The sequence below is a fragment of the Notolepis coatsorum genome (assembly GCF_963971535.1).
Source record: "Notolepis coatsorum genome assembly, chromosome: 19".
Classification (NCBI taxonomy): domain Eukaryota; kingdom Metazoa; phylum Chordata; class Actinopteri; order Aulopiformes; family Paralepididae; genus Notolepis; species Notolepis coatsorum.
In genome coordinates, this window is record NC_140183.1 from 49,164,531 (window position 1) to 49,187,436 (window position 22,906).

The window sequence follows — 22,906 nt, forward strand, 5'->3', positions numbered from 1 at the left end:
AGGTACTCTAAGCAACTTCTTTCTCCAAATTCTGCGTGCTCAGCATAAAACCAATGTAAAGTCTGTCTATCAAGCCTGGATTAAGATTAAATAGGGGGGGCTGTCTGTTTATCTGTAGGTGAGTATTGGGGGGGCGGGGGTAGTAGGGGCCCAAAACGTGACCATATGTTTATAGCTTGTCCTATGAACCCATAACAGGATGTCACAGCAGGTCTCTCTATCTCTCACACTCGCTCTCTCTCTCACACACACGCACGCACGCACGCACACACACACACACACACAGAGACAGGAAGGCTATTGTTCCTCATTGGGAGAGGGAAATTAGATGTGGTGTCTATGAGGGAGAGAGAGAGAGAGACATAGAGAGAGCTAAGAGAAAGCTAAGAGAGAGAGCTGAGAGAGGGCAAGGAAAGAGCTAAGAGACAGAGTTACTGTACAGTTTTTCCACTATTGCTAAAACACAAAACCCAATACCCTAAAACCAAATGACCTAAACACATTCAATAAAACTAGCCCCCATTTGCCAAAACCCTAAACACATTTCACCTTTAGACACAATTCACAAAACTCAATCCCCTTTTCTAACAATTCTAAACACATTTTGTCTTGCTAAAACACAAACATCTCTGATCAAATGTGTACATTGAAGCTCATGTGATGCAAAATGATAGCCACAGTCAGCAAAAGTTGAACACAATGAACACATCTGGTCACATTGATTAAACACAACGATTCAAAATGTAAGACACTTGTTGCAAATGATGTGACCACACCTATATAGGCCAGTGCAGAGTGCACAGTGGGGGGGCAAGAAGGATGTGTACAAGATACATTACTGTAGGCCTATATCGTACATGTATAGGTCATGTTTCCAAATGCAGTATGTATACTGTTACTAAATTTCTAATTGCTTTTGAGCATATGGGGAACTGTTTTGGTGTGATAGTTTGGTTTTGAAAAGAGAACGTGAGGTTGTGTGTATGACTGTATGTAGCTTGAGAAAAGTGTTTTGTGTTTAGTTTTGGGAACAGGGAGGACAGTTTCATGAAATGTGAAAAACTGTAATAGAAAGAGAGCTAAGAGGGAGAGACAGAGAGAGCTAAGAGAGAGGGATAGAGAGACAGAGATAGCTAAGAGAGAGAGACAGAGAGAGCTAAGAGAGAGGGATAGAGAGAGCTAAGAGAGAGAGAGACAGTGAGAGATACAGGGACAGAGACACAGAGAGAGCTAAGAGAGAGAGACAGTGAGAGACAGAGATAGAGAGACAGAGAGAGCTAAGAGAGAGAGAGAGAGAGAGACAGTGAGAGACAGGGATAGAGAGACAGAGAGAGCTAAGAGAGAGAGAGACAGTGAGAGACAGAGAGACAGGGATAGAGAGACAGAGAGAGCTAAGAGAGAGAGAGAGACAGTGAGAGACAGGGATAGAGAGACAGGGATAGAGAGCCAAGAGAGTACAAAGGAGAAGGACTAGTGCCTCAGGCTTAAAAAGGAAAATAAAGCCAGAGTGAGTGAGTGAGTGAGTCAGGAGGAGTGAGCAGCAGTAGTGGACACTAGAGTGAGTGAGTCAGGAGGAGTGAGCAGCAGTAGTGGACACTAGAGTGAGTCAGGAGGAGTGAGCAGCAGTAGTGGACACTAGAGTGAGTGAGTCAGGAGGAGTGAGCAGCAGTAGTGGACACTAGAGTGAGTCAGGAGGAGTGAGCAGCAGTAGTGGACACTAGAGTGAGTGAGTCAGGAGGAGTGAGCAGCAGTAGTGGACACTAGAGTGAGTGAGTCAGGAGGAGTGAGCAGCAGTAGTGGACACTAGAGTGAGTCAGGAGGAGTGAGCAGCAGTAGTGGACACTAGAGTGAGTGAGTCAGGAGGAGTGAGCAGCAGTAGTGGACACTAGAGTGAGTGAGTCAGGAGGAGTGAGCAGCAGTAGTGGACACTAGAGTGAGTGAGTCAGGAGGAGTGAGCAGCAGTAGTGGACACTAGAGTGAGTGAGTCAGGAGGAGTGAGCAGCAGTAGTGGACACTAGAGTGAGTCAGGAGGAGTGAGCAGCAGTAGTGGACACTAGAGTGAGTGAGTCAGGAGGAGTGAGCAGCAGTAGTGGACACTAGAGTGAGTGAGTCAGGAGGAGTGAGCAGCAGTAGTGGACACTAGAGTGAGTGAGTCAGGAGGAGTGAGCAGCAGTAGTGGACACTAGAGTGAGTGAGTCAGGAGGAGTGAGCAGCAGTAGTGGACACTAGAGTGAGTGAGTCAGGAGGAGTGAGCAGCAGTAGTGGACACTAGAGTGAGTGAGTCAGGAGGAGTGAGCAGCAGTAGTGGACACTAATGAATGAATGAATGAAAACTTTATTTAACAGATTGCAGAATGGGTACAATACAGTACGGCTCAATACATACAATTGTTAAGGGGATGCAGACCTGAGAAAGACGTTTGTCTTGTTTACATCAGGGTCCCCCATTTTCAATTCATATAGACATTTATGACATACACAACATACATGACATTTATGGCTAGAGTGAGTGAGTCAGGAGGAGTGGACAGGGGTGTAAAGTACTTGAGTAATTGTACTTTGTTACAATACTTAAGTACTGTTTTTGGGGATTTGTACTTTACTCGAGTATTATTAGAGTTGTATACTTGTACTTTTACTCAATTATATTTCAGAGAAAAAAACATACTTTTTACTCCTTACAATGCAGACCTACAAAGTACAAAGTACAAATCTCGCAGGTCCAACCATTTTAATTCGTATATTTGTCTCTCTGGCCGAACTAAAGTTAACGTTATTAACTTATTAATCCTACGGCCGCACTTTATTTAAAAACAGCCAATCAAATCCCCATCAATGGAAAATGAACCCGCCCATACCCATGCTGATTGGTCCTTGTGCAAGACTAGAAAGCGGGGATCTTTGATTAAACACCTGCTATCAGAAGAATAGACAGAAAAAAGGTTTTTACTTTTACTCAAGTGTGTTTCTAGCCAGATACTCTTGACGTTTACTTGAGTCAGATTTTGAGACGGTACCCATACTTTCACTTAAGTATAATTTCTGGGTACTTTTTACAACCCTGAGTAGTGGACACTAGACAGGGCGGAGGTAGCGTCCGATGTGACCACAGATGTAGCACTGCACGGGCCAACACACACTCCTCCCTCTGTTGCCAGCAAACACAACCTGTTGCAACTCACTCAAGTGCTCTCTCTACACAGTGGAATGCACAAGAAAAAAGAAAAGGATTAGCAGCGCCACTTGAGGTAATGTGAAAGATGAGACACGGTGGCATGTTGGCAAGGAGATGACAAAAGAGTCAAGAACAGAACAACATCACAACAGTCAGTGAGTTCCTCTCTGAAGATTAGGAAGCTACTCCTTAAAGGTTAGCAAACGGTTTTGAACCAGTTAAACACCCCCTCCCCCGTCTTAGATGTTACATCTAATGATTGTATGTAATAATATTTAGAATTTGTTTGGAATTGTGCAAATGCCAAATTGCTTGGATATAAAGCATTCAAATAAGTCTGTCCAGTGGCTCGTATCAGCAAACATACAAATATAACCTTGCAGTAGAGAACCATATAACTCAGTTTTGAAATGTTTTGGATAGTGCATGTACAGTATTTGAAGTTATAAAGTCACTCCAAATCACTGGGAGTGTGAATGTGATATATCACAAGAAAAGTACTCAACCCCTACTGTCTTTAATCAACACAATACTCCCAACTTACTGTCCTTCGATGATAAAAGTTTGAAAACATTGTTCCTCTGGAAAGCTTGAAACAGTTATATGGATCTTCATCTGTGGTACTCAATTACCGTTCATGTAAATTACATCATCCAACATCAATTAAAAATAAAAACACAGCAGAGAGAGGACTTCCCACAAATATTTATTTATTCTTGTAATTTCTCTGTGTACATCATACACAAAACTCTTTGGAAAATTAAAAACTAAACCTCTCGTGAAAAATAAAACATAATAGAGATTGAGAATGTTACAGAGCCCCTTTTGTAAACATGCAAATGACCAGTATTTTTTTGAGAGATTTCTAAACAGTTCCAGTTTGACGGGTGGTCTGACAGGGTTTTGGGTGCTATGCTACTACATACAAAAATAAAAACATAATACAGCACTATGGGAAGTTGTGTTAATTTATTATATGTTAGAATATCACGTGCCCTTCGCTCCAATAACGCTTAACCCCGTGCCCCCCTCCCCTCTCTCTTACTCCCTCTGGGTCACATTCTAACCTATACATACCAACGCGGAACCTCCGCTTCATATTTCAGTGGCATCTTCCCCTGTGCCAACTGATGGAAATGACCTTTTCGTGGAGATAAAGAAGGCAATCACAAATGGCTTGATGAAGTGAGGTAGAATCTATGGGTATCCAGAGGAGGGGTGGTTGGAATCACTCCCTCGGCAGGACGACGCTCCCTAAACTGTCAGGGGCGTGTACTTTACCACCCTGGGAACATCCCACAGTATGATTCTGAAATATTATGGTCCCTTTACACAAAGTGGATATCTTATAGTTCATGATATAATTTGATCTGTGACATAAATGCATCTCTAAATTCAACTTTATTCGTGGGATATAAATGCCCACATAATGGATATTTTGTGCTTGCAAAAAGTCCAGTGTCGCTCTCTAGGAAATGACCAGCAGTAGCCCAGCGTCACCCCATCTGAGCCACTACAGTATAGCTTACACAGAAACACTAATTCGACAGGCAACAAAGAGTCCACTGTTAACCAGCATTAGCTAACTGTGGAAAATCAATATGAGCGTGTAACTGATTAACGGTCAGTAGCTGCTGTGCTAGAGATTAGCCCGCTTTCAAGGCGTGGATAATCAAAGAAACGTTGAGAGGACTGATACGACTAGGACCCGGATTGGTTCCTCATCTTTACACTATCCGCACACTCCTCAAGAGTAAAGCTCAGTGCTCTACAGTATACGAGATGAGTCCCTGAAAAAAGTCAATGCTGATTCTCTCTCTCTCTCTCTCTCTCTCTCTAGCTTTCTGTCCAGCTCAGTGCATTAACAGCCTCACGTGTTTGTTCCAACGCCTGCGTTTAAGGAAAGAAAATATATAATAAAAAGCAACACACAAACTAAACTGGGACAGTTCGGAATGAGGTACTCACGGTTCACTTCACACTCACACAACGGTTCTCCAGTAAAAAGAAGAAAAAAAGCTTAGTGGTTTTCCATTCTAAAGATCTGGAGAGAGTGTTGGGTTATGTTTGGTGTCAAGGACACTAAATACAGCATCCACTGTGCTGCATGACCCTCTCCCCCCACACATGTATGTGCCTTGTGGTGACAGTGTGGGTTAATGAGAGCCATTTCAGTCAATACAGTTCTGCCAATAGTGGACAGAATATTGGACATTCCCATTCCACACACTCACAATGACACTGCAACACTTTGCTAGGGGGGTGGGAGGCGGGGGTGGTTCCACTTGGAAATAAGGTATAATTATATCTTCATACATTTCCATAGGATCTATAAATACAGCATATCAATCTGACCAGAGATAAAGGGGTGCAGTACAATATACAGTCTCCTCTCTCCATGAAACAATAAGTCTCTCTGGGGGGGGGTAAGAGAAAGGGGGTGGGGCTAGACGGTTGACTCTTTGGGCCCTTCGCGGGCAGCGTTCTTACAACCGTAAAGCCACTTGATGACGCGGGCATTTCTCTCAATGATCGACACGCCAGAGGGAATCTTCTCAGCAATCTCCTCCTGGAACAACCCCTCCCCCGAGTGGCGGGAGAACTCACTGGGCTCCGATCCGCCGCCTCCTCCCACGCTCCGGAGGGCCAACGAGAGTGTGTCTATGGAGCTGGCCCCGGACAGGAAGTTATCCCGGCCCAGCCGTTCTACCATGTCCCCGTCCAGCCCGCAGTAGTCAAAGAAACGCTCCTGTTCGGACAACGCTACCGAGCAGCGCAGTTGCAGGTCCGACTTGGAGCGCTGCAGTTCCCGTGACCGCCTCCGGCGTGGCGGCGGCACTCTCTTCCACGGGTCGTTCTCGTCATCGTGGTCGCTCGATTCGTTGCCGTTGGTTACACCGTTACTAATCCCATTAGCGGTGCCGTTTGTAAATCCGTTCTTAGTCTTTTCAAGTGTACAGCTGAACCCGGGGCTGGGAATAGACCCCTGAGAGCGCTCATTGTCGGTTTTACTGGACCTCCTGCTACCCGGCCCCCCGTCCACGGTGTCTTTGTCGTTGGTCCAGGACATGTGGGAGTCTCCGTCCCGAGACGGAGCTTTCTCCTCGCTGATCACCATCCTCTGGGTCCCGCCCTCCCCTCCGCCACTCTTCTCCCTCATGGAGCCCTGGAAGAGGCGGCGGACGAAGCTGTACCCCTTCACCTCCACGTTACTGTTCCCCACCACAACAGCGCCGTTCAGGCTCTTGCATTCCTTCTTCTGCCGGTAGATGACGAGGGAGTCCGGCCGCAGCATGCGTTTGCCCGTGCTCCTCCGCAGGATGGGGGCGCTGTGCGGCGCTACCAGGAGACCGGCGCGAGGGGTCCTGGGACTGGGAGGCATTACCTTGTTGGCGTTGCTCCTGTTGTTATTCGCCTCGACGTCAGTGGAGGTGCGCCGGTTCTCCTTTCTGGAATCATAGTTCTCGTTCTCATCTCGCGAGGTCAGAGAGCCGGAGAGGGTGGAGAAAGGGGTGCTGGAGGCGTGGCGAGAGGGGAGACGAGGGGTCAGGGAAGTGGGTACAGTCAGGGGTCGTCTGGGATGTGGTGGTGGGGTGGCACAGGGCACCAATACGGGTTCCTGCTTAGTGTTGATGACATGCTGGCTCTTAACATATTTAGCTTTGTCTGCCTCCAGCCTCTCCACGGCACTGATGAAGCGCCCTTGGCCCCCGCCATCGATCTGCCTACGCAGGTAGTCTGGACCTTTGTTGAGGAGCCTCAGAGGAGAGGGGGATCCAATAGGTGTCAGTGGCTTCATGTTGCTTTGCCCAACTGGGTAAAGACATCAAAACTGCAACCCTAAAATGGCTGCCCAGCTCTTGTGGAGAAAGGTGTCCCCCTGGGAGTCGCGTAAAACTTCCAAGCAGAGAGGGAACTTTTTGGATAGCCTTTCAGCTATGGAAATGAATTATAGCTGCTCCCATTCTTATTCTCACAGTTCTTAAATCTCCCCTGAGGAGGTAATAGATAGGTAGCAGTCTCAGAGACCACAGAGGCCCAGTTTGTTGTGAAATTTGCTATAGATAGCTTACAGACTCTTTGTTGGGTAGTGTTAGAGCCCAGACAAATTGATATCTCTATCCAGTATTTACACAGGCATTTGGATAGGCGGGCAGGGCGCAGGGAAATCCTTTTTCCAGCGGCCAAGAGCACTCCCAAATGAGACGCTCCCTGCCCACAGCACAGCAGAAATAGCAGGGAGGGTTCACTTTGAAAGGGTTACTTTTTCCTCCCGTCTTTTCATCTATGTTTCCTCTCGTCTTTTCGTCTCTCCCCCCCTCCCCAGCAACACTACTTCTCTGGTGATCCTTTCGGTGACAGCTGCCCTCGGATATAATGGCCTCAAATATTTGCTTTGTGCAGGCGGCCTGAGGGATGCCGGATTGAGACTTTTATTGTGCGGCGCCCGCCATGGTTGAGGTGACCTGAGTGCGGCCGGCACCAGTGGCACTTGGGAGGTTGATGGACGGATGGGGAGAAGGAGGTCTTGTCCTTGTTCTCACCTCATGTGCACCCAAGGGACCTGAGAAACAGAAAGAAAGAGAAAAAGGGGGTTTTTAGTCTGGACTCCTGGTTCGCCAGGGAAGGCAGCAGAGAGACCAGATGGCAGAGAGGATAGTGGTCTCTAAGCACAACTAAGGTTGAACATATTTCTATAAAGGCTGGGGGGGGGGGGTCTGAGAGAAGAGCTAGGCAAAGACAAGTCCTGTGGGAAAGACATGCCACGTCTTTCTCAAACAGAAACCTTTAGATTTTGCCCTGACATTGAACCCTTACTTCTAAGACATTTCAAAAGTGCACATAAGGTAAATTAATTCACAGGCACACCTGTGAGACTTAAAGCTAGTGGTACCTGACAGGAAAGTGGCACCATCACGACATCACATAAGCATGCTGTGAGTTTCACAGGTTCACACATAGTACATTTGCATTCCTTAACATCACTGAATACTAGATGAGGACCATTAATATTTAAACAACTTATAAAAAAAATGCTTAAATAAACTAATGGAGTACAGTTCCAAGGTAATAACTCTTCACACTGGCCATAACAGCTTGTCCTTTTAAATACACAAGCCCCGGCAGTAGAGCAATTCAAATTTAAACCCAAGGTAGCGCATAGCCCTGTTAAACTGCCAGTGTGTGTGTGTGTGTGTGTGTGTGTTGAATAGAAATAGAAAGCATTTTTTTCTTTATTTTATTTTATTTTTAGGCTACAACTACGAGGGAGTGGGGAGGGGAGGAGGGATGCCGCATGTGCCTATAATGGGATAGGCTCTACCCAAGGAGGCGCACAGGCAGTATTTATAGCTGGAAAACATCCAACCACAGTTATCATGTCTGTGTGCGTATGTGCATGGGTTTGTAGTACATGTGTCAGTGTGCATATGTCTGTGTTTGTACATACACATTCTAGTATGTGTGTGTACACGTGTGCCCGTATGCATAATGTGTGTGTGTGTGTGTTTATATCCATACACATGTGTGCTCTTGCATTTGTGTGTGTGTGTGCGCGTGTGTGTGTGTGCGTGTGCATGTGCGTGCTTGTGCGTGTGTGTGTGTGTGTGTGTGTGTGTCAGCACAAGGCAATAAGGCCCTGCCTGGTAGATGAAAGCGACTTGTGTGCACAGTTGGTTTGCAGTCTTAATCAGGCCTTTTTTTCTGCTCCTTTTCTTTTATATAGGCGTTAAAAACAGGAGGTTGTGAGAGGCTGCCATGTGTAGAGCAGCTAGACAAAGACCACATTTTTTTTAAACTCAAAGCTGTTACAGAAACTTGGAGACATAGGTGGAGTCTGTTTTTCATCTACAACCGCTACCACCTCCCTTCCAAATGTCCATCTGGAAAGAAACGTGCTGCTGCTGCTGTTGTGGCAGACAGCTGGAGACTGCAGCTACACTGTTGTTCTAACGGTCGCCTACGGCCTGCTTTAGAATATCTACCAAATGCTATTTTAGCCCTTCCGTTGGAAAACAATGACTGACCTCCTTTGGCAGGAAAAGGACCTGTGTCTCTGGCTTTAGGATGAATCCGAGCTGTCCGACACACCATTAATAGTGGCAGCTGTCCTACATGGTCAAGCACTCGCTGTTGTAATATAAGCTATCTGTCAGTCGTGGAATATTAAGTGGTGTAACGTAACATAGAAGTAGATGAAAAAACACTGGCGAGCATGCCAAGCAAATCCATCACCTTCCAGAAAGAAACTATAGCTTGGGGGTCCAATACAACCAGATTAGAACAATGTCCTTGGTCACCAAAGTCACGCAAATTTGCAATACAGCTAAGTACAGACAATGAGACATTAGAGGGTCACTTAGTAACTTGTTATGGAGTACCTTCTCTCAGTCACAGGGCCCACCATAAATTCAGTGTGTGTGTGTGTGTGGGGGGGGGGGTAGTCTACTGCTACACTTTCCAGATGTCAGGTAGCCTCCGCCCGGGAAAGACAGCCATTGTTTAGGAAAAGTTCCCGGAGAAATGTCTTGCAACAGGTGTGGATGGGGAGGGTGGGGGGCTAGACTGTGGGGGGGTGGGGGAGGGCGGAAGTCGTGAGTGGAAAAATCAAGCGGAACTGAGGGTAGGGGTTGAGGTGAAGGCTTGGGGTTGGGGTGTTCCCCATATAGTATTTATTAGCCACTTCTCTTCCGGGAACAATATGTTCCCCCCGTCTGAGTTTACCTCAAGGTGGCATGCTAATGCTACTGAAGCGTTGAGAGGGATTAGCGCCATTCTAGCCTAAACTAAACCATTAATCCCGATAAGGGCTTTCCTTTGTTGGGGGAGTTACGTCGGGCCTATGTCTGTCTATTTGTGTAAGTATGCCAAATAATGAAACAAACACGGGACAGTTACTTATGGCTATGCAATTACTCCATCATAACATTGAATGCACCATCTGCTGATAAAAACAACCGTAGACTGGGCGAAGGACAGATTGTGTCAGAGACAGAGTGTCCTTTGCCGCACTCATATAACGCTTGTTTGTACTCATTCAATGTGACATTAAGGATTTGAAGCGAGCCGGACGCTTTCTGCTTTCAGAGGTTATTTCTCGCCCAGAGCACTGTCGCACACAGCGACGCATAGATCAATGTGAATCACAACGAGCCGCCGGTTGTTCGGGAATCACTATGTCTCAATAGGGAACATTGCTAAAAAAAACATAGAGAACCAGGGGTTTCTGTGTGGAAGTGTTTTCATATCTCTTCTGGATTTGCACAAGGATTTGATGGATAAAAGGGAGTACCAGGGAGGAAATACTGCAGGGATTTAAGCATAGATTTACAATGAAAGGGTCAAGTTTGACAGTAAAATTCACACCGCTGCTCTCGTCATAAAAGGACACACGTGCACACACACACACACCAGGTGGGTGACTCAACATAGATTTACACAGGAACAATAGGCAACCATTAGTCCCATTGACCATAATGAGTCAAATTAGTACCCAGCACCTTCTACTGTGATCCTTTCCTTTGATAAGCCTGTGACCGCTCCCTCCAATTGCCCCGCCTCTGCTCTTGTCCCTCTCAGCGGGTAGCTATTACTCTCTCTCTCTCTCTCTCTCTCTCTCTCTCTCTCTCTCTCTCTCTCTCTCTCTCTCTCTCTCTCTCTCTCTCTCTCTCTCTCTCTCTCTCTCTCTGCCCCCTACTATCCTCTCTCTGTGAAACTGACGGAAGACTGAAACGGTTACACTAATGGCCAGTTTTCGTTTTGTTGTCAGGGTCAGTTTCGCTTTTCAGAACGCAACGTAATGGCAGGCAAGTTAGACATTGGTTTTGCCTCCTGAGCACAGTGATGTAGTACAATGCCAAAGCAGTAGGTGGCAGTAGGTGGCGAACATGCTGTGGCATGCTGGGGAGGCTACATCAACTCAAGGGACACCAACAAGCTCAACAAGCTGGTGAGGAAGGCTAGCTCCGTGGTGGGAGTCGAGCTACCTAGACTTGAGGTGATGGTAGAGAGGGGGATGATAAGGAAGCTGGATGCCATCATGGAGAACCCCTACCACCCCCTCTACGACGAGCTAGTCAAGATGAGAAGCTCGTTCAGCCACAGACTCATTCCCCCCCGACACTCAACTAACCGCCTCGGACAGTCCTTCATACCAGCGGCCATCAGGCTCCACAACAGTGGGCAGCGACTAGCAGCCTCCAGGCCCCACAACAGGGGGCAGCGACAGCGACTGCTACCAGACATTGACCTGGGACTTATAGGAACCCAAGGGGGACAACGTAGACTACCCTGGTACTTTGATTAATGTATACTCAGTAGATAGTAAATTATAACACTACCTCATGCATACTGCACCTTATGTGACACTGTGAATAATGTGAATATTCCTCAGCTAGTCAGATAGTAAATTATATTGACCATATTGATCAATTTGTTTACACTGCCTGTGTTGTCCTTTACTACCTGTATACTGTGTTGTTTTACTACCTGTACCCCTCCCCCCTCCCCCCCATGCTGCTATGATGCCTGAATTTCCCCAAGGGGATCAATAAAGGAATATCTTATCTTATTATGAAGGCAATTTTCAACCAATCAGAAAAGTTTAATGTTTTACAAAAGTTTTACACTTCCTGCAAAAAAACAACAAACCACCATCTTTAAATGCCTCGCGTGAGCCATTTAGCCAACGTAGCATTTATTTTTCATCAAAGAAAGTGCAATAAAAGTGCAATAAACAAAACGGATACATTCACTATGTGTTCTGCCTCATTTGTTGATGAAACAAAACTAACATCAACACAATTTACCACCAAGAGCGGATAGTTTAGTCTCACGAAAAGATCTCCGATGTTGTTACCTACATGCTAACGTGAATGGAATATGCCAGTACAACAGTATAGCATTGTGGCTAGCAGCTTGGTAACGTTAATGCTAGCAGAATGAATGGATGTAAACTTTATTTAACAGATTGCAGAATGGGTACAATACAATACGGCTAAATACAAACAATTGTTAAAGGAATGCAGACTGTTGTAGCTTGGACTGGGCTCCTTATAACAATAACTTGACAACACATGGTAGCTGCAGCTACTCGGGACAGCTCTGCTGTAAACACTGGAAATAACCGTGCAGGTCTCTACTGCATGGGCGTTGAGCAACAACGGCTCCGTATCCGGCTCGTGTAACCAGCCCCTTAAGCAGACACCCCATGCAGCCAAAGAGGAGCCAGGTGTTTTCTGTCACGCTGCATCAGGACCCATCAGGACCCATGATCAGGACAGCCGAGAGCCCCCTGACCACAGACCTGTCGCCTGATTTATACGCATTTTAAATGTTGGGGTTTTCCAGTTTTGTTATGGGAAAACGCTGGCAGACCCTGGCTACACCAGAGGGTGAACGCCAGGAGTTCTGCTCATGTTTCTAATGTGAACGTGCCGGTGCCCCGGAATGAGGGTAGAGGGAAAAACCAGGAAGTACTTGTTTGTTTCAGGAGAGCTTTCTCAACTGCCTGCAGAAGTGTAGCTTGATCTAAGCTAGCCGGGGCGTATCCAAATAAAGCCAGCTGGCCTTCATATCAAAAAGGTTTAGAGTATGTTTTCACTGTGAAATATTTATTCAACCAGGTAAACACAAGATAAGGGGATAATAAATTCACAAGGACCACCTTTGAAGCACTTCAGAATGTGTTCCAACTCCCTTACCTGTCAAATCAATCTTTTGACTGATGTGAGACATCTGCTGTGAACTAAAGAACCAAATTGGTCATCTCTCCATCCTTCCGTTCTCCTCTTTTCTCTCTGTCTCCTTTAACATCACCTTGTCTCTACACTAAAAAACATCTGCCGTGTCTCTTAATGAATGACGTCTTTGACATCACAGTTGGACTCAGATTGTCTCAATGTTCAAACTTTAACCACACCTCATTGGGATTTAAGCACACTTTTCAATTCCCTGAAGTCACCGCATGTGAATGTGAAGCTAACGGATGCTAATGGTCAACAATTAATGACTTCATCCCGTTCGGTCATTAACCAGACCTCAAGAAGGCCTGTTGAATAGACCGGGCAAAGAATAGATGGCGGTCTTCTTCTAATTCTCAGAGCAGAGACATTATTAATGCGGCCCTCCTCTGGCTCTGAAGATAAGACCTGGTCACTCTGTCCCATTAGTCAGGGAGGGAGAGAGAGAGAGAGGGAGGATAAAAGAAAACAGTTAAATATAAGAGATGTAGCCACAGGACCAAAATGCTAACATACCCACCAAAGACAACACGCTAACATACCCACCAAAGACAACACACTAACATACCCACCAAAGACAACACGCTAACATACCCACCAAAGACAACACGCTAACATACCCACCAAAGACAACACGCTAACATACCCACCAAAGACAACACGCTAACATACCCACCAAAGACAACACGCTAACATACCCACCAAAGACAACACGCTAACATACCCACCAAAGACAACACGCTAACATACCCACCAAAGACAACACGCTAACATACCCACCAAAGACAACGCGCTAACATACCCACCAAAGACAACACGCTAACATACCCACCAAAGACAACACGCTAACATACCCACCAAAGATAATGCGCTAACATACCCACCAAAGACAACACGCTAACATACCCACCAAAGACAACACACTAACATACCCACCAAAGACAACACGCTAACATACCCACCAAAGACAACACGCTAACATACCCAACAAAGACAACACGCTAACATACCCACCAAAGACAACACGCTAACATACCCACGAAAGACAACAAGCTAACATACCCACCAAAGACAACACGCTAACATACCCACCAAAGACAACAAGCTTACATACCCACCAAAGACAACAAGCTAACATACCCACCAAAGACAACACGCTAACATACCCAGTACCACCAAAGACAACAAGCTAACATACCCACCAAAGACAACATGCTATACCCACCAAAGACAACACGCTAACATACCCACCAAAGACAACACGCTAACATACCCACTAAAGACAACACGCTAACATACCCAACAAAGACAACACACTAACATACCCAGTACCACCAAAGACAACAAGCTAACATACCCACCAAAGACAACACGCTAACATACCCACCAAAGACAACACGCTAACATACCCACCAAAGACAACACGCTAACATACCCACCACAGACAAGGCCAGAAGGACAATCATAAATCCCTTTACTATTGTGAGGCCCTGAGCAGCATTAGTCCCTTGATCTACGGGTGGGAAGGCTGCCTAGGTCTCCTCCACATGCATGTAACGTGGCAGTGGGTCAGAAGGGCTGGTAGACCTCCCCACGGTCATAAAAAAGACAAGATAGCCTCTTAACTCACCGCTGGGGCTCTTTTGTCATTGGAAGCTAATAATGGCTAAACAGCTGAGTGCTGGAGACCAAGATACAAGGTCTACGCAGTTGTGGAGAATGAAGATGACAGCAATAAGATATGGTAATGCATTGATAAAGTGCTTGTCAGAATTTGCTAATGCAATCATATTCAAGGGGCGAAAAGCAATTAACGGCCAAAGGTAGCTTGACTGTTATGCTCAAAATGATCAAAAACCTTTAGTACAGTTGTGGCTGCATGTCACACGACCATATTCCTCTAAGCTGAGCTAATAATTAAAATAATAATCATCATATCACCAAGAAGTCATGTGAGATTGTAATTCAGCCAACCATCCCTACAGTCAAGCCTTTATCAACTCTAACGCCCATGCAATGCTAATAAAGATAAGAGACTGTTGAGATAAAATGTTCACCATTATTCTTACTTTTATCAACCAACCATGCAAGCTCCCTTTTCCCCCCTAAACTGTAGGGACCTGGACCAGTGCTGTTTAAGCTGATAAATAGAGAGCATTGGCCAATGACTCACTATTTACTTTGTGAGCTACACGTTTTAAAGCATTGAGCACAAGCTTCGCCTACTACCACTTTGCATACCCCAATACAACCTACATGCGCTCTCTCTGACCTGAAAACACATCATTATTTCCACACAAACCATCCAACCATGTCCTCCCAAATACTCAAATCCATACTGAAGGACCTCCAACTTCTATTTAGTTCAGGGCTGTGAGTTAATAACCTATCCATAGAATTTGCGCTTTTCGTATCATCGGATTATTCCACAAGTTTATCCGTGTCTGGAGACACGAATCCTCTAAATCTCTGGAGTCCAGAGGCAACGAGCAGATGCGCTGCCAGCCTCGCTCATGATCCACGCTGTAACAGGCAGAGACACCTGATCCACTATCCAGTCTCCCTGTCCAGCACTCTGTGCAGGAATGTTAAGCCTGCGCTGTGATACCTCGCCGCCGATGACTGAACTAATGAAGGGTGAGCTCATGCATTGAGGGGGGGTGTGATGTACAGTACACTGGGATCCTCTCAGAAAAGAAAGTCTACAGAAAATATAATTGTAAAAGCTGCGCATAAACCCGTCCCCGGTGGAAAACACGCAGGGAATGCAGCGGTGGATCCAAGAAAGTCTTCTGAGGGGCGATGGGAGGAATTGCCGTGCGTGTGTGGAGAGGGTACACCGTCTGGAGATTGTTTTGATAGTGGGTACGCACACACATACACACACACACACGCATGTGCACGCACACACACACTTGTGTGCACTGTATATGAGACTGTGTAGACATCTGAGCCAAGCACGCCAGATAAAGGACAGTTTTATTCTGTTAATTATGAAAACCACTGGTGTGCCTCCGCACGCCAGCTTGACTTAGGGCCGGCTATGTGACTAGCAATACAAGCAGCACAGGCCTACAGTGTGTCTCGAAGTGGGAATTCAACTCTGCAACTAAGGGTAACGGAGATCCCCCCTCTGAAACACCCTACCGGGATTGTATATACAATAATATACACACACATAAATCTGGGCCCCATCCCTACATCTCCAGGAGTCTTACACAGTGAACCCTCATTAAGTTCTCGGCTGGTTCGAAGGCTCTAAAAGGAGGGCTCTTTCTGGAGAGCGGACACATTTTCTTTTCTTGAAGGGGAGAAGTAAAGTATATATTGGTACTACTATTGACCAAAAAGTTTGTGTCAAACAAACCTGGGTAGCAGCGACATCTGAGTAAACCAAACCGTCAATAACCTAAGGTGCCAAAAGGACATCGACACGACAACGTCTGTTGGGGCTGTTCCCGAACACATGTTGCCGTTGTTACGATGTCACCCACGTGTTGTGGGAGCAGTTAAAGTGTTGTCACCGACTCAAGACGGAGGAGGGTTGGTTGGGGGTTGGTCAGGGGTTGCCTGGAGGCCCGTCCCATCTCTAAACACTGGGGCATCTGTCATGACACTGCCAGACCTCCATGCAACCGCCCCCCCTACTGTGTCAAAACACACTCACCACCACTTTCACTGTACCGGCATCGATTAGCTAATGATGCAGCTATGGATGAACTGTGGCCTGAAATTGTGCATTATGGCAGCAAATATATGGCAGTTGGCAAAGCTGTTGACAGTGCCTTCTGTGCCACAGATGGAATTTCAGTCCGACTTTAATAGGTTTAGCTAAAATTGGCAGATGTACCAATAACAAAAGAGGGGGTGGGGGAGGGGGGCACTGTGGAGTACAACAGAAATACTTGATAATGTGTCCTGGAACTGGAATACACACACAGACACAGGCACACACACTAACACTTTTCAAACTCAACTAAACCTAACCCACATTTTCCTAATCCTTCCGACTTAAAGAAAAGACTCAACCATGGGGAAAACTAGATGAGTGTTCAAACGTCTCAAACTCAGACCCATTACAAGCTCTTTTCACTCCTTGCCATAATACCCTTTAGTGAGTCACCTCAACTGAACCCGTCACCTGTCTTCTCTCATTACCAACTTGGTCATCCGGCTTCTCCACAAACAGGCCCCAAGTGCCACAGAACCTCCACCACCCCACTCAGAATCACCATGCATCTGGAAGGGGGAGACAAACTCTGGTGGATCTCGGGGGAGGCTGCATCGGTAGGACCCCTACTGTGCGGACGGAAGGTTCTAGGTTGTGTCATCTTGCTCGCGGCTGAGTGGGCATCGGGAGGTAAGGTTGAGTGTGATCTGATGTGGCGGAACCATGGAGGCACCTGGTCGGACTGTGAACAATTATATGGATGTGAGAGGCGTTGGGAGAAGGGCTGCTCTCACAGCTGTCACCAGCTCACTGGGGACTGGAAGGAGATGGAGAGATGTCAGAGCCATCTTTCATGGTTTAGTTACACAGAATGAATTATGTATTGACTTATATGAGGGCTGACGGGGGACGGGGGGGTCGATGTGATGTAACAACAGAGAGATGAAAGTGGGTGCCGAAAAATTACAGGATCGGTCGCAATGGTGATATCCTTCAGGGTCCTCAGATGCAGATATGAACGTGTTGGTAAACATCTGGGCTCTGTGAGCTAATAGCGTTGATCCAATTCGTGAGGAGAGAGAGATTTCAGCGTTATAAAACCATGAGAAAGATTAAACCTGCAAATACCGTTTTTTTCCGGTTCAAGATACAAAGGACAAAGGGCAGGTTTCTTGACTAATTCTTCCTCCTTTTTTCAAACTATTGTTCCTTAAAACTGTTGCTGAGGAAGTTCCCACGCAGACCATGGGGCACAATGACCTCGACCCGGGGAACAGGAGCAATAAAGACAAATTATATGCTTTCGTCCCGACAGTTTGCGTGAAGGAAGGCGTGTTGTGCTTGTCAAATCTCTAAAACCAGCTGACACTCACTCTCCTCCACACACACAAACACACCTAACCTAGAGCCGGGGGAAAGGTTGATGATGTCACTGACAAGTCCCCTTTCCCCTCTAATTAGAAATGTGAGATTCCCGCTGTAACTAGGGGGCCTTTACAATGCAACCATGCGACACGACAAAGGATTTTGAACTAAACAAAATGTTTAGACGCTCCTCTTTGGGAAATGATTGTTTTTCGAGACCGAGCTGTTAATGGAAAAGAAGCAAGGAATTCCTTTAAATGTGAACGCGGTCTGGGTGAACTTTAAGCGATAAGAAACACATGAGTGGCCCATTGTGAAGTAAAAACCATGAAAGGTCCTGTGGCTTCCGCTCATTCACCGCCAGTCAACAGTGATGTGGCGGTGGGTCAAACCCGACTGTAACCAGACTGTAACCAGACTGTAATGAGAGTGTAATGAGAAAATGATCGAGAGAAGACTACCAGTGTATCTCGTAAAAATGTTCAGTCCCTTGACCAACAGTGGAGCATACCAATAATATAGTTTGTGCATGTGCATGTGCTTGCTTGTATGTGCATGTGGTACACACACAACCAAAAGGGTCCCCAGAGGTAGAGACTCTTTGCATTGGTAATTCACCCAAATTCCACCACTGTCATGGATGCTGATATGAAGCCTTGTTAAATGGGGTGGCGTGGCCTATATTACTTTTCATTTAGTCATGGTAATGATGTCAGGGCTCCTGTCAACAGCCCAGACAGGCAGGGGGGGGGGGGGGGGGGGGGGGGGGGGGGGCGCTGTGGCCAGGCTGCTTTGTTCCGGTGCCCCTGGGCCTCGTGCGCTGAGACGAGAGGAAGTAGTCCTGTCTGCTCCACTGGGATCAGCATCAAACACACAAACAGCCCTTATTACAGCTGGGAAATTAGCACACTGCCATATGAAGCGAGCAGGGGGAAAGGGGGTTACAGATGTTTATAACTGCTCCGAACTGTAATTTTTCTGGTCGGTGGGTGTACTGTGGGTAGTGCTGTGCCGTTTCCCTGCATCGTCTGAGTAGTACAAGTAAGATGAGCGAGCTGACAATTGAAGGTGTTGTGATTTATGACCTGGTGACTCATAATCAGCTTTGAAGTGATACAAACCAAGTCACGTCCGTGGGTTAGGCTACAACCTCCCAATGAAAACAAAATCATAATTAATGACAGCATTTCGATGGGTGTAAACCTTCCGCTCCAAAACGCAGCGTACTACCTCGTCTCCGCTCATCTCTAGGGCCAATGATACGTCTTATTTAAGTGAGACTAGCTACATCCAAATTCCTTGTATGTATTACATACATAAAAGTATGTACATCATACTACATACTGTTGGAGCTGACTGCTCAGTACATGGAGTGCAATGTGTGTGATACAACATAGGAGGAACGAGGAAGTTCACTTACAGCTGTTTCCACTAGCTGTGCTAACAGGAGGTGCTAGCTGTGCAGTGTGCAGTCAGGAGGGTATATTGTCAGTTTTGCCAAAAGAAAACACACAAATGATGCTTCGGTGGTGAACATGTTGTTATTGTACATGCATTTGTTTTGGAAATTTATGCTGACCTGGAAATGGAAATAAGATGGGAAGTGACCTGGCGCAAATAATTGTGAGATTGAAACAATCTAGCAACCATCCACTACACACTTCAAATGTTGGTCTTTTTAGTATTCATAGAAAGAAATCTCTTTTACGTACAGCATTTGCACACTAATGGCTCACATACTGAAAATTGCATACAAATAGTATGAAGCATGGAGAATTAAGAAGTACTCATTATAGTGAGTGACTGTACACATTGATGCTGAGGTCTGTTGTTTCTCCCTACTGAAATCACTCAGGATTGTATGCTGGAAATTTCATTGAAAGATCTGCAGTTCACTAAATGCAAAATGCGGTCTTATGAATAAATGATCATCACCACTAATGCATTATACAGCATAATCTGCATCGAGCACATTCTCTCGGTCAAAACTAAATGAGTAATTCCGCAACCCAGAGTGTGACTCAAAATACTGCAGCTACAAAAATGGGGGGAGGGGGGGCAACATGAAAAACATGGTGATCACCTATCAAGCTCAGACTGTTTGTGGTTGAAAGACATGTTTGGTTTGCTCGCCTGGCTGTTTGGTCTGGTTCTGATGCTTACACCCCTGACCCCCCTGACCAGCCAGAGTCTCTCCGTCCACAGACATCAGGTCGCCCCCCCCCCCCCCCCCCCCCCCCCCCCCCCGGAGCTGTGACCATGTCTCCCTGTCAGGGACAATAATGAGAGTTTCTCCCCTTTTAGAATGGGTGGATCGCATAATGACCTCTTAAAGACCCATAAGGTTTAGGTCCTCTGTTGCTTTTGTTGGGTTCTGAAGTATCAGGTAACAGTTGTCTTGCACGGTAAGTAACTAGGCCTACTTCCTTAATGCATCTCCTCAGCCCAGCTGTTTTCAAAGTGGGGTCCTGAGAGTCCCTGGGACCATTAAAGCCCCCCCCTCAAGAATAATTATATCTCACCATATTATCTCGTTTACAAGAATGTATGACTATTATTTACAATGAATACAGTGTGACTATAGGTTTCTCTCTTTTGTCATCACTCCACCTACGGCATATCAACAGTAATGATCTATAATATTAATATATAAAAACAAACATCTTATCAGACGGCGGACCCTGGAATGAAATATCATCAAATGTAGTCAAATGTTTGTCAATTTGGGGGTCCTTGACATGAAAAAGTTTGAGAACCTAATATAACAGGGTTGCGTTATCAGGTGCCAAATGTAGTCTGCAATGTTGCCTCAGCCTAATGAGTCACAGTACCATGTATTACATTTGCATTATAGGCCTGAATGTTAGAAGAAACAGTTTCACTCAATTCAAAATTACAGGGCTTTGGGCCATGATTTCCTTGATTCTCTCCAGATGTAAATATTTACATGAACGTAGACTAATTATGGGATAACCTTTTTGCCCCCGGTGAAATTAATCTTGTCCAATCAGACCATGCACCGCGGATGGTCAATCACAGCCGCTGTGACACAGCGGGAAACGTTTACCCCCCCCCTCCCGTTATGAACGACTGGAACACCACAGGGGTGAGCTAAGCAGAGGCCCTCTGCCCTCATAGATTTACATGTCAGATGATGAATTACCGCGCGTGTCAACTTCTCAAACAATTTTAGTCGATGAAAGTTCACCGTCGCCAAAGCCACCAGAGCTATCCGTTTATGTCTTGTGCAGTGTTGATTATGGGACAACCATAGCCTGGCGTTACAATTTAAACGTCAAGTTACAAATTATATTTCCAACTAGCATTTTGCTATGTCTATAAACACACCATTATGATATCATGTGGCACCAGCTATGTCTGAACCAAACTGCTCATGACATTAGGAATATAAATTAGCTAAATAATAAATATATTTAAAGAAAAAAAGACAACAGCCATACATGTCACAACCTTATTACATTTACCAATAGACCAGCCAATGATCAGCCAATAGACCTCACCTGTGCTTTTGATTTGCGCAAAATACTGCATTATTTTGAGAATAGAATGCAGAACACATGCATAACAAGCAATAGCTCTAATATCCTCCCCAAATCGAGCCAATATACCCAACTGAACTATCGAACTTAAACTACTGTCTGTGTGGACAGTACTAGCCTAAATCACAAAATGATAGTCCATTATTGATCGACAACAGTCTACAACGCAAAAATAGCAACTTTAGACACCGGGTTATCACTTGAAATGTACTTGTATCATATGCTTACCTTGCCGTGTGCCGCATGCAAGAGACGGTCGTTTTCATTCACTCTGGTCTTTCAAATCCTTTGATGTTGTGAGGACAGCCTGTGTGCTCGTTGTTGTTCCGCTATAACTGCACACTTGCACAGGCGAACTGACGGGACGGTGCGTCTCTCTGCGCTGACTGCCAGCACACTCACTGTGGGACGATGAACTGTGCAGCAGCGGGATGGGGTAGTCCCTCCCGACTTCTCCACCACAATGGGGGGTGGGCACTGGGCAGGTATGGCGCTATGTAAACCGACTCCTGTGTAGTTTATGTGGGGTGAATGTAGGGGGAGGGGAGGGGGGCTGTGGGTCAGTCTATTTTTATTCACGTCGATTTAAGAAATGCCAGTTTCTATTCAAAGCCTTAAACCAGTGATTAAAACGAACGAGCAGCTTAATCAGTCAGCCTTTTGTTTTCATACAACAGATTAATGGGAGCTCAACAACTCACTTGACACAATCTTAGAAAGTTATATGGTAATAGCCTAACAATTACCACAGATCACACACATGGCCAGAACAGAACTGCTGCATTCAGATGTTAGCCTCACGTGTTTAAGACATCACTTAAAGCAGATCATAATAACACCAGGGAATGTGCTAAAAACTGTGTCAGTCAGTGGTCAGTGAATACCACGACCACCACACCAGAGCGAGTTCCACAAATCACGTTCATCAAACAAGGGACTAAACACGTTTAGCAATTATGCCACAACAATGTGGAACGCCCTACCCACAGCCATAAAATAATGTGAATCCCTACCCACCTTCAAAACCGCTCTCAAAGAGAACCTACGGGAGGCTGCAATTCGAAACTGGCTCCAAATGTCCAAACCCCCCCCCCCACCCAACCCCCTAATGTACAGTTTCTTCCCGCTCAAATGTATATATTCTCTTTTAGAAACTCTGTCTGTAAATCAAGTCAAGTCAAGAGTTTTATTTGTCACGGCATACAAGTATACAATGAAATGCGGGTGGTCTTGCCCGCAACGATGTGCAATACAGTAGTACAACATATAATATAATCCAATAAAACAACATTGTGCAATAACAGGTAACATAGTGGGGCATCTCGGTATTTGTACATAATTATTTACAGAGCATGGAGGACATGCTAGGTCCTTTGGTAGTGCAATACACTGTTAC

The 22,906-nt window shown here is 45.8% G+C and overlaps 1 protein-coding gene across 1 annotated transcript; it reads right to left on the reverse strand.

Annotated features, from left to right (window-relative positions):
• Nucleotides 1-3,880: 3,880 nt before the first annotated feature.
• On the reverse strand, nt 3,881-21,867 carry fam110d (family with sequence similarity 110 member D). The gene is made up of 2 exons (XM_084335671.1): nt 21,739-21,867; nt 3,881-7,739 (listed from the first exon to the last, which is right to left on the reverse strand). The coding sequence occupies exon 2, from the start codon at nt 6,972-6,974 to the stop codon at nt 5,622-5,624; it is 1,353 nt and encodes a 450-aa protein (XP_084191797.1). The 5' UTR covers nt 6,975-7,739; nt 21,739-21,867; the 3' UTR covers nt 3,881-5,621.
• Nucleotides 21,868-22,906: the final 1,039 nt, after the last annotated feature.

Bases quoted from the DNA above. Each gene is read 5' to 3' on its own strand.
- fam110d (XM_084335671.1), bottom strand. From the start codon at position 6,974: ATGAAGCCACTGACACCTATTGGATCCCCCTCTCCTCTGAGGCTCCTC.